Consider the following 13330-nt stretch of genomic DNA (forward strand, 5'->3'; position numbering starts at 1 on the left):
CAGATCTATGATACCTGGGATCCCTATTCTATGCAGCCTTTGAAGGAGACAAAAATCTGTCAATCAGTGACAAGAGGCATGGTTCTCCTCTGCAAAACTATCAGCAACTACAGGTATGGGCCGCTGCAGGGATCTGGCTGCCCTTCCTGTTTGAAAAGTGAACATCAGTTTACTTGCTTATTGGTTCAATCTATGCAGTTTAGAGAAACCTACAACGATTGAATCGATTCAGCTTTGGGCTTTTTGACCATCTGTACTTTAACTGCTGTTTAAACAGTAAGAAAAATTAAACTTTAACATTAATCAGAACAAACTTCCTGAAAAGCAGGGAATTGAATTAACTATGAACTTTGAATGTCAAGTAATAATCTCATGCTCGATGCCCCATTCAGGGTAGATGGGACCTATGCAACATAATTTTCCAAGAAAGTACATTTGCTCCTAAAACACAGTTAAGTTTCATCTTAATCACAATGAGGTCCATAAAAACTCTGAGAATCCATTTTTACAGTAGTTGCCCCTCAGAGGAAGGAACTAAATATAGTTATGTCCAGATGAAAGAGTAAAACCACCTTAAAAATCACTGGAATCTGAAGACAGTGACAGGACACCCAGCTTGTAGACAGTAGAAAATATAACACAGTAACACACTTATAGATTTCAACATGTAAAGTATGTAATCATTGTGTCCAGGAAGTTGACACAACCTCTGACAGAACAAACTCTGAATTTGGAAATGGAGTTAAACAATTTGACTTTGATGTTGTTGAAATGCAACAGCTAAGCAGCTTGGAAATTAAGAATGATGGCCCAAAAATTAGGTCACAGTGACCTCCAACATCAAGCTGGCACCAAACACCTAATACTTTTCCCATCTTTGAGGTGTGACAGAAAATTGCCTACCATAGTATTACACTTAGCTAAGGAGCATACTAAGGAATATGCAGCTCTTCTAAGGAATGTGTTGACCTCATAAGCCTAAACTATGGAACTTAATATATTTTTGCATGAAAATCTTATCCAAGTGGGTTTTCTGATTGTTAAATAAAAATACTTTACCAAGTAAGCCTCTAATTCCTATTTGAAAGGTTGCCTTTCTCCCCTGGGGAAACAGAATTTCCTTCATGGACATGTGCATATGCATTCCTAGAAAAAACAGCACATCTCTGTGGTCTCATCTGTTTTGCAGACATCTACCATGCCACACTCCTGTGAAGGCGAGTAAGAAAACAGGTGCTGAGGATTATCTGCATTGCTACTCCACAGATGTGTGTGGCCAGAGGGAAAGAGATTTCATTTTTCACCTTTTAAATCCCCTGAATAAAAATCTCTACACAATGAAAGAAATCAGGGCACTCAATTTTCCTTTCTGATGAGGCAAGCAGAGAGCTCTGAACATCTCAGCATCTTCCTCTTCATCAGGTGGTGACAGAACACAGAAATATTAGGCAGAGGCTGGGGGGGGGGGGGCGCGGAGGCAGGGGACTTGTGATTACTCTTTGCATCAGTTTTCTCAGCCAAAAAACAAGAGATCAGAGTGCCATTTTGTACTGCAGTACAAAATTCCTGCCTAAGGTCCTACACTTTGGTCAAGGGAGATTCCTGTAAACCTCATGTCACCAGGTTCCAGCCTTGAAGGTACAGGTAGGGCCCTTAACTCATTTGCTGTACTGAGAGATACAGAGACCAGGGGAAAAGCATGCTGCAACATGAAGGAACAGCTAGGTCCTAAATATCCCTGGCCATATTCTCCTTTTTTCTATCTATTTTAAATGCCTCTCAGTCATTCTCTGCATCTGAAAACACCTGCAATATATGGACTGGATAGCTGCTCTGCAGTCAACAGTTACAGATACAATAAGCACAGGTTCCAAAAGCTGGGCAGGAAGCTTCCCTACAGCTATAAATTGCTGCTTCAACCTGTATTCCCAAGGAAAGAAGCTGCTGCTTGTGCCAATCTTGAAGCCACCCAGGGAATTTTGCTACTGAAGGGCAGCTGCTGCTTCCTGGGACCTCAGAGGAAAAACATTGCAGGAAACTCTGCCACAGCCTGACTGCACAAAGCTGGCACAGATTTCCAGAATTTTTGACTCTCCCCGTCTCATCATGATGCTGCACTTTGCACTGCTAATTGGTGGAGGAGCCGTGCTTGCAGGTCCCTCCTGACTGCAGTTTTCACCTCTCTACCCATCAGGAGCAAGCCACAATCAGGGCCCCTCCACTAATCAGCAAGTAGAGAGATGAGGAGGAAAGGAGAGGGTACATGGGGGAGCCATGATTAAAGAAGCCGCAACACAGCCCACTTCTGCCGTGAATTTCGTAGGTCCTTCTCCTTGGGTCACATTTGACCTGTGGGCCAAAGGATGGGCGCCCCTGCTGTATGCCAACAAAGGCAGATGTTCAGAGTCTGAGGATACTGAGCTTTTTTCTCCACCCCCAGACCCCTCTCCCCACCCCACCCTCAAGCCCCTCCTGCTCTAATTCATCCTGTGGCAAAGAGAAAGCTGGTATGCCTGCCTGTGATAAAGGACTTGGATGAGAAAAAAAATCTGTTTCTCATAGGGGACATACTTTTTCTGTTGCTAAATAACAGTCTTGATTTGCCTTCCAAACTAGAGCAATTAGGGGCCAAGTACCATGCACCTTGTTATGCATGAGTCGTAAAGAAAATTATAGTAGTTTTGTCTAACCCACATTTCTCCAATTTGTTGACAAGAAAATCATGTGGGGCTTTGTCAAAAGCCTTACTGAAGTCCAATTACACTATATCCACTGCATTCCCTTCATCCACCCAGCTAGTTATTTGGTCAGCTCAGAAGATCAAGTTTGTTTGCCACAATCCGTTTTTAGCAAATACAGGCTGGTTGCTCAAGATCAGTCTTTCCTTCTCCAAGTACTTGCAAATTAAACTGGATTAGACAAGAGTTTGTACAAGAACAGTAAACTGGCTGAAGAACGGTAGAGGACATACCAATGGGTTGGAATTATTAGACTGGAGGGAAGGGAACAGTAGAGATAGTAGACTTCTGCAAGGATTCGTGTTGGCAACAATCTTGTTTAATGTTTCAATTAATGACTTCTAAAAGGGAAAAAAAAGTAGTAGTTGACTAACTACTGACTAGGGATGTAAATATCTTAAAATATTATCCTCCAATTTTATTGGTTAAACAGTTAACTGATAGCTCATACCTAGTTAAGTGGCCTTTGGCAGGAACTTACGGCTTCACTGTGCTCCCAGCAGTGTGTGGGTCCCAGGCCACTGGCAGGGAGCGAGCCATGGGCCTGAGACCCACCACTATAGGGAGCCTGGGCAGACCTACCACCAAGCCAAGACTCTTACTGCCGCAGCAGGAAGGCCCCACCTAAGCCCTGTGGGGGGCCTGACACCTTCCTCCCTCCCTATGGCGGCAGGATCTGGGTACAGGAGAGGGCAAAGGAAAGGTCCACAGTCCCAGCCCCTGCAGGTGGGGAAGCTGCCTTCTAGTGGCTCAGTCACACTCACCGCCCCCTGCCATGGCTTGCTCCCCGCCAGCAGCCTGGGACCCATGCAGCACCCACACGAAGACATGAGGGGACAGGGCCAATCCTGCCAGAGGTCACTAAACAGGAAACAGTAAACAGTATAAATGTAATTGTTGTTTAACCATTTACATCCATACTACTGACACATTATTCCTGACCACATGAAGTTAGAAGGCACTGGAGAAAGAAGAGAATGTCATATAGGAAGAACTGAATGGTCAAGAGCACTGCAGCAACAGCGATGGGATAAAGTCCAATGGCACAAGTGCTTCAGTGGAGGCTAGTCAACAGGTGTCCCCACACCAAAGCACCCTTGTGCCCTACCTAGCCAGTCCCTGAATGTGCACTGCTGTGGAGTGGTTTTTTTGTTTTGTTTTGGTTTTTTTTACTCTGCAGCAGGATATTACATGCATTTACAAGTACCATCCAGCTGCAGCATAAATGCATTTACTCCACCCTAATAGGGGTGCACATGTAGATGCTGAGACCTTTACTGTACAGCTAATTAGTCAGCTGTACAGTAAACGTCTTGTGCAGATGTACCCAGGGACTAATAAAAAGTTTCTATTATATATAAACCAGGGTTTTGTCTTCTGAAAACAGAAAGAGAAAAACTCAAAGATATTATTCTGTTACAGAATAACTGTTAGCTAGTAATGTGGTGCTGCCATAAAAAAGGGAAAATAAAATCCTAGGATGTGTTGGCTGAGGCAGACATAGGGAAGTATTCCAGCATGCAAGGCAATGGAATACTATGCACAATTCCAGTCGAGAAAGAGGACTTTAAACTGGTACAGATCAGAGAAGGGCCACTATGCATCCAAATTTTATCTTATATTGCTTAGAAGCTGGGTGACATCCTCTTTGGCATTTAACCCTTCATCTTCCTTGCGCACACTCAAAACTACCAACTACTCCCTCCTCTGACAGTCAGACCATGTGCCCCGCTCCCTGCACAGCTGGCTGGGCAGAGGAGCAGAGTCCAATCCCATTCAAAATCTGGAAGAAGCACAGTATATACCACAACTTCAGCCAAAGTACAAGAAATATGCACTAAAACAAAAAAAACCAAACAAGCACATGCGCGCGCGCGCACATACACATACACACAGAGGCCTCTCTGTCTTCCAATGGCAGTAAATTCTTCCTGGTGTCCTTGCTTCTCATTGCTAAAGCTCAACCTTCAGCTGCAACATCATCATGCCTTCCTGCTACAGTCCTCCCTCCCTTTCTTCTCCCAAGACTGTCCTTTTACTACCAAGAAAGCCCAGCTCCTGGGTGTATTAAATCACTGACTCCTGACTGGGAGACAGGCCACATTAGTTGCAGTGAAACCTTCAAACCTTTCTAGCCAGCCCATCCTGTGAGAGGACCGTACATGGCTACAAGGAGGATGGGAGGAGAGAGGCAGAATTCGCTCAAATTCCACCCTATGGTTGTGACAAGGCAGCAACCACAACAAATTCAGAGGTAGGGAAACTCTACCCATTTTCAGAGCCAAAACCCAGTAGTGAAAATTCTGCATCTATATCTTTAGAAGTGACATTTGAGTGTCAGCTTCCAAAACCCTAAAACATGTTGCACAAAAATAACTCTCCAACCTGATTCATATTTTTCTTTGAAAACAAATTTACTATTGAATGATGTTGAAATAATGAAATTTATCAAGTAATCTGTACTTAGGCTTACAATCTTTAACCTCTCATGTTAGCAGTGTCCGAGTAATATGACAACTCAGCAAAGTAGCAGTACCAGAAGTTAAGAAATGCTAGACATCATTAAAACTTTGCATTTCTGTGGAATCTCCCTTCAGATGATCCTGAAGTATATTACAAGACTCATGACACCGCTGTTCTTACAGCAAAAAAGCACTGTAAAAACAGTGATTTACAGATTTCTCTTTTCATTCTAAAGTTTCATTACTTTTCTTTCTTTACTCTGTATAATGTATAAATATTAACTTTTTAGTGGCAGTATCTATTACAATGCCCATTTTAAATTCTAAGAATCCAGGGTACAGAGAATAACAACAATCTTCCCAAGGACAAATTTGGAGTACATGGCAAAACTGTACCTGGCAGATACCTCAAATATTTTTTCCTTTGTAATTTTTACTGAAGAAGAATTAAGAAGTCAAATGCAACCTTCAGTAACATCCAAGTAGCCCATGGTCTGCAAATTCTGCCTTGTTACATTTGTGACATATCAATAACTAAGATTGCACAGCTGTGACAGAACGTAATTTAACCAGAAACTTCATTATTAGTTTTGCTGGTGTATGTGCCGGATGAAATCAAGTTTATTCCTTCACTTTGGTTGGGTAACAAAAGTAAAAAACACAAAAGCCCCAACAAAAAATTTTTAGGGAGCAAACAACATTATTAAGGATGAAGGTTTCAGCTGTAATTTGATTGTAAAAAATAATAATAATAATAATAAAGATCCCTGAAAAAACACTGCAATTATCAAAGGGTCACCTTTAATGTGAATTCACTGAATTCCTCAACTTAACTTTGACAGCAAGCCAAACAGTTGAAAGCATCAGTAAGTGGCCAAGTTGACAAATCAACCTTAACTCTCCTTTCTTGGCAAGATCAGTCTCCTACACTTACTTATTAACAAAACGTGTTAATTTACAACCACTTCTTTGGTGACATTAAATAAATTTAATCTTCCTTTAGACATATATGATCTCATGAGAGCTTTAAAAACCTATGTAAACAGTGCAGATATATTAGATTTGGAAGAGACATTGCATCTGTGTACACTTATTACCAGAATGCTAAAGATACTCACAGTGCAGAATTTGCTTTTTATTTAGTTATTAGCCAACTGCCTGTCAAGAATGACACCGTGCCACCACTACCTCCCAGGAACTGGGGAGGCAGGGGAAGCTTGCACATGGCCCCTGCCACCCACTGTCTAGCACGGCCATAGATCCACATCTGGCTGTGTGCAATCTGCCCCACACCTCCACATCCAGCCCTGTGCACACCCCCACACACACACACCCTGCTGCTCCGTGTCCATGCCCACGACCCAACCCCCATTGCTCTGTATCCAGCCCCACACCCAGAGGTGGATTGACGTGTACTGAGGCCCTGGGCAAACACAAAATTGAAGGCAGCCTCCCCACAGGAGCTGGGCTGCTCCCTGCCCCCCCACCCACCCTGCTATGGCCAAACATACACACACTGGCACACACGTGCAGGCATGCACACAGACAGGCGTACACTCTACTCTCACTCACTCTCTGCACGTTGACATACAGACACAGACACAAACACTCTCCCACCTGCCACAACCAGATGCATACAAACACACAGACTCATGCACACATGCAGATGGGAGCACACTGCTCACTCACATTCTGCACATAGGCATACAGAAGAACACTCTCCCTCCTGCCATGAAGAGACATGCACACACAGACATGCACACATGCAGACAGGTGCACAGTCTACTCACTCACCCTCTGCACCTGGACACACAGACAAAACACACTCCCCTCCTGCCATAAACACAGACATATGAACGCACGCATGCAGACTGGTACACACTCTACTCACGGACACACAGACCCAAACACACTACCTGCCATGAACAGGCACATGCACGTACACACGCAGACATGCGCACACAGATGTGCACACAGAAGCAGATGCATACAGGTGGCCTGATGCGTGCACACAGAGGCACAGATGCACACTCACGCACAGACAGACAAGTGCATGCTTTTTCTCAGCTGGCCCCACCGATATTAAATTGATCTTCTCAATTTATTGATTGCCCACATGTAGAAAAGAGGCACAGGAAGCATAACGAGGCTGGAGGAAGAGGTGGGGGTGACAGGAGCAGTCCCACTTTTCCTCAGCTAGCCCCAGTGCTAAAGTGCTCCTGGCAATTTTTTTTATTTTTTTTTCCCCCCTGTGGAAGTGGGGCAGCACAGGCTATGCAAGGCTGAAAAAGGAGGTGGGGGCAACGGAGGGTACCCACTCTTCCTCAGCTGGCCCCAGTGCTATTAAACTGATCTTCCCAATTTATTGATTTCCAACTTGTGGTAAAGGGGCACAAGGAGCAGCTCCACTGAGGCTGGAGGAGGCAGTGCCAGCAGAGGAGCTCCCACTTTTCCTCAGCTGACTCCAGCGCTTGTAAAGTGTTTGTGGCAAAAAAAATGTTTTGCCTCTCTGGAAGTGGGGCACAGGAGGCCGCAGGAGAAGTGGGGGTAACAGGGGGGCTCCTGCTTTTCCTCAGCTGGCCCCGGTGCTATTAAATTGATCTTCCCAAGCTACTCATTTCCAAGTTGTGGTAAAGGGGCATGGAGGCTGCAGGAGGCAGAGCCAAAGGAAGGGCTCCTGCCTTTCCTCAGCTGGCCCTGCCACTCCTAAATTGATCGTAGCAATTTTTTTTTTTTTTGCCTCTATGGAGGTGGGGCAGAAGGAGCAGAAGGACAGACAAACGCTTTTATCACTGCATGCACAGTTGGGCAAAAGTTACGGACAGATGGACAGACTAAGTCTTCTATTATATTCGAATGTTAGAGCTTGTGATTCCAGTGGTGTTAGACTAGCACACAACCAACAGGGCTGGTGCCTTCAGTGTCCTGAATGGGAACCAAAACTTAAGATAAACCTGGTGCCTAGGAAGGAGCACACGTGTCACAATGTTTAATGATATGGTATCCCATACATCAGTTAATGAATAATATATAACAGACTGGATAGCTCATAAAGATAAACACACTTTCAACACTGTGTGTAATACTTTGCTCCCGTTCCTTTTGTTCTTTTTGTAATATGGGTTGTAATACAAAGTTGTGTACCTAAGTATATTAGCTCTATGTTTAACAAAAGAGAGGGCAGATGGGAATCAGGACACAATGACTTCTACAAACTATGGATCAGAGTTTGCCGACGTCTTGTCTATGGGCAGCATAACCATATGGAGGGCGGGAATCGGCACAAGCAAGGAACAAACAACAGTACAGCTTTCTAGTTCTGTGATAACTGATACAATGAAACTCTTGTCTCCAAGTTGTTGGTAACAGTAAGGCAATTGCACAAGGGCAGAAGCGAGACTGTCTGAATATCATGACCAAATTATACAAAAATTTTCAAATGTTCATCTTAAATTTAACTGTAACTCCAGATTTTCAGTATTTTGAAACAGGAGGGGCTGTTAGTTCATTTTTAATAGGAAAGTCTCCATACTATAAACATATACAATCCTTTTAGAGATTGTCAGACATATGTCCCCACAGGCTGGATCCAAGCCAGCAGAGAGAGACATATTAGCTGGCCTACAGTGCTGCTGTACATCTCAGACTAAAACAAACATGCACAACGCACATGGGGCCAGTTCAGCATGCATGCTGCATGCAGGGCCAATCCACAGGCTTGATCTGGTCCACAAACCAGCCGTCCTGCGCTACTCATCCAGCCCACCTGGCCTGATGAGTTTGACACCCCTAAATTAAGAGATGGTTTATCTTTAAGTAAGTACCTTTTACTAGACCTAAAAATTTAATTTGTTAAAGTTTTTGCCTGGTCTGTCCTTAGTGTCCTCTCCTCTGCTGACATTTGAATTGTTTGAAGACATTTACTGGAAGACAGAAACAAAGCACGAAGACCAAAAAACAGGAAGCTGGGATTCTTACAGATTTCAGAAGCTTTTCACGCTCAGTAGCTGTCTAGCAAGCCTTAGGGTCAGTTCCCCCTTTGTCTAAATCTTCTCTCCTAGCTTTAAAATATCTATGGTGAGGCAAAGTAAGAGGACTTGCTGCAAAGCTAGAGAGGGACTGATCCAAAACTCGGTGATCCACCCAGTAACACTTGCTGTCTAACCACAGGCACCCTTTAGAAGTTCATAGTCATTCTAATAATCCTGAAGACATGTTGTATGAACCATCTTTCTTTTTTTAAATTAGTCCTCAACTGGACATTACTGCAATTTGGAAATGACTTTGAGGAATTAAGGGAATTCAAAGCGTTTCCAATTCTACAGCTAGCGTGCATAAAAATACCTCCGGTTATCACTGTACAGCATTACCCTGTACCGCACAGACATGCCATGCTCCAAAAGGGCCTCGTTATCCAAAATTATGTTTCTAACAGGAAATAACTTTCAACTCCAAGTATCTCCATGATTATTCGTGATGCACAAAGGACTGCCTTCACACTAGAAAGTGTAATTTACCGTTCAGAGCAAGACTGCACTTTTAAAGGTGTCTCAATCACATGATAGCACATACTTTCTTGAAACAGCATAAGAGCTGAAAGTCAGATTCATTTTAGTTCAGATCAACACAAGGGGTTTAGGGCTTGCCCATGGTAGGGAACATGACAGGCAACTGATGACCATTCAAGAATAACTATTCTGGCAAAGTTAGCAATTCTAAAATGCCCCAATGAAGACTTTTTTTTTCCTGGAATAAAACTGACCAGAACAATTAGTCTGTACTGCGAGCATAGTAAAGATTTCAGAACAAAGTGACTTTTGTTTCAGAATTGTGTAGATCACTTATTGATGTCCAATGAAAGGGAAAATGCTGAAAGAACCATGACATTTAACCAGTCAGTCTGGCACATGTTACACTTAAGACACAGTCACTTGTTGAAGCAATTAATGATGTGATAAAACAAGGAATAAACCACAAAATTATTACACAAAGAAGTGTGTAATAACTTCGTAGCCGATTCCTATCATAACTGAATGTGTGGCCAGGCTGGGGCTCCCAACCCCAGGGTGCACTCCTGTGGCTAGGAAGGAAGTGCGTTGTCAGATCCCACGACGCGTTCACTTGCATGTCTGCCAGGGGCCTCAATGAGGAAGCTCTAAGAAATGTATGGGGAGTTCTCTTCATGGGCAAAGTTCCAAAAACAAAGAGAAAGTAACAAAAATTCTCAGTTACTATAATGTAATTCTTGCTTCGAAAAGGTAGAAATTAAGAGACAACACCAATCAACTAATCATGCTATTTCTTCCAAGATCTTCTAAAAATCAGGCACACTGTAAAACTGTATCTTGGCCAAGTGGTGTTTTAAACCAAAAAAAAAAAACAGAAAAAGATAAAATCATTTCACAAAATTGTATATGGCAAGGTGTTCACATTAAACTGGGAAACACTGAACACAAGACAAGAGCAAGACCCTTCAACTGGCCACGCTGTTCCAGGACAGTTGTGACTGCTTGTCAAAGAAGTCCTTATATTTTTAAAAGGAAGTACAGAAATAATGCATCTCATTCAAGATGTCATGATTTAAGAGAGCAAAAGATTAAATAAATTATAGGAAAACCTTTGCAAATATTTATGATAGAACATAAAGGTATACCAACCTTAAAATGCAAAAGAAAGCAATATATAAGCTTCCATTTGCTGTCAGAAATGAAGTTGACTGCAAGATTTCAGGTAGCAGTTTGTGCAAATAATAGTCGAGCTTTCTTTTTCTAAGAATTGCTGCAATCTGGGGGGAAAAGAAAATGACACACTTTACTAAAATCTTCTTTTTGCATACTGTAAGGGAAAAAGGACTATTATAAAAGAAGACATTCACACAAGCAATAAATCAAAGCCTTTTAAATTTATTGCGATACTTGTACAAACTAAACAGATTTTGTTTGAAACTGCTGCAGTTGTCAGGATATTTATAACAGAAAATACACCAGGTAATCTCAGACTGTGACCATATGAAGAATTTTATCACCTTGCTACTTTTGGCCATAAGAGTAGGAAAATGTCTGTAGACTATTCACAATATTATGGCCTGCACAGCATTTTGTGTTCCCAGGGAACCAGGCCATCTCTAAAATAAAGGTCAGAATACCCCATACTAGTCCAAGCATTAGCCCTACTCAGTTCCCACAAAACAGGGAGGTATTTCATTAAGATTTGAACTCCAACAAGCTTCAGAAGTTGTTGGGTTTTTTTTCCTTGAAGCCTTCCTCAAAAAATTTTCAGTCCAAAAACTGAACAGAGAACAGAATAACCCTTATCATTCCTGCAAAATGTGCCTAAAGAGGAGGGTCTCTCTTGCAATATATCACGCAATGTGCATCAACCCTCAGAAAAAAGGCAAAATATGGATAATACATATGCATAGAAGTCAATTTAATTTCCACGCCTAAACATCTGTATAAGGGAACTCTGCAGGCAAATCCAATTGCCCTTTACAAGCAAGTGTAAGAAACCTCTTCCTATTCCCCAGTCCCCTAGTCATCCATTCCCACTCCCCTTCCCCACCACAAAAAGAGATCCCCTCTTCCAATGTCCCCTTCCAACCCCTCTCTTACAGAGGTGCTCTGGTCATCCCAAGGGGTCCACTCGTGGACTGCATGAGTCCAGCCCGTGCACCACATGCAGTGTGCAGGGCTGGGGCCGGCACATGGTGTCTGTCCAACAGTCCACAGGCCAGGTAGGATCCATGGGTAGGATCCAGCCCACAGGCTGTATGTTTGACACCTTGGATCTATATTATACAATGCAGTGCCTTGCTGAGGCATACTGCGACTGCTCCCTGCACTCGCTCCCAAACCTTAAGTCATGTAGCTGCAATTAATGTAGCACTACTTGCACATAAATAGGCTCTGCCTTGCAGCAGAGCTTGATATGCACGTAGTCTCCATTAATGCAGCAACTCTGCTTCTGTTTCAGAGATAAACCACCTCAGACAGTATGCCTTAGCAGGTACTGTTTAGACATACCCACAGCTACTACACTAAACCTGCACTCAACACTCTGACTTCCATTGAATATACAGTCAAACTCAAGAACTCTGGGTGAAAGGGTGAAAGGGACAGGCTCATGGGGTGTTCTCCTCAATTCTTCCAGTCAAGGGAAAGGGCCCAGGCAGGTGTAGATGCATCCCACAGATTAATGCATGGCTGCGCAGATGGTGTCGCCAGCAGGGCTTTGGCTTCTTCAACCATGGGATGATGTTCCAGGAAGGATTAGTAGGGGGGGACAGGATCTACATGACAAAGAGAAGGAAGAGCATCTTTGCAGACAGGCTTGCTAACCTAGGTTTGCTGGGGGATGGAGAACAATGCCCTGAGTGGGGAAGCAGAGGACCTAGAGGAAAAGCAAGCAGGAGGGGGCAGCAGGGGAGGCCTCATACTTCCTGAGAAAGTAGGGGCAATCTGTTAGTCATCTCAGGTGTCTGTACATGAATGCACGGAGTCTGGGAAACAAGCAAGAAGAATTGGAAGTCCCCACACAGTCAAGGAACTATGACTTGACTGGACTAACAGAGACGTGGTGGAAACTCCCATTACTGGAGCATTGTCATGGATGGGTACAAACTGTTAAGGAAGGATAGGCAGGGGAAAGAGGGGAAGGAGTTGCTCTTTATGTAAAAGAGCTGCTCAGGGCTCCAGTGTGAAGCTGGAGATTGTCCTTGTTGCTGTCCCCTCTGACCCTAACCCAGAGACTTTCAACAGGCCTATGTTCTGGTGGGTGTCTACTCTAGACCACCAGACAGGAGGGTAAGGTAGATGAGATTTTCTTCAAACAGCTAGCAGAAGTTTCCAGATGACAGGCCTTGCCTCTCATGGGGGACTTCAATCACCCTGACATCTGCTGGGAGGGCAACACAGCAGTGCACAGGCAATCCAGGAAGTTTTTGTAGACTGCAGGGGACAACTTCCTGGTGCAAGTGTTGGAAGACCAGCTACGGGTCACACTCTTCTTGACCTACTACTCACAAACTCCCCTACCCTCCATCAATGCTGACCTCGTGAAGGAACACCTTGAGAAGCTGGATACCTTCAAGTCAGCTGGCCCTGACAACCTGCACCCCAGGGTACTCAAGGA

The 13330-nt window shown here is 43.7% G+C and overlaps 1 protein-coding gene across 3 annotated transcripts in view; it reads right to left on the reverse strand.

The window, feature by feature from the left end:
- TMEM135 (transmembrane protein 135) overlaps window positions 1-13330 on the reverse strand; it is a 345516-nt gene that overhangs the window by 295989 nt on the left and 36197 nt on the right. For all 3 annotated transcript variants that reach the window (XM_019530374.1, XM_019530373.1, XM_019530371.1), the window contains exon 2: window positions 10858-10986. In XM_019530374.1, coding sequence (XP_019385919.1) covers window positions 10858-10986 — 129 coding nt within the window. The remainder of the gene's footprint in view (window positions 1-10857; window positions 10987-13330) is intronic.

The sequence above is a fragment of the Crocodylus porosus genome, unplaced genomic scaffold (genome assembly GCF_001723895.1).
Source record: "Crocodylus porosus isolate Cpor-Errol unplaced genomic scaffold, CroPor_comp1, whole genome shotgun sequence".
NCBI classification, from domain to species: domain Eukaryota; kingdom Metazoa; phylum Chordata; order Crocodylia; family Crocodylidae; genus Crocodylus; species Crocodylus porosus.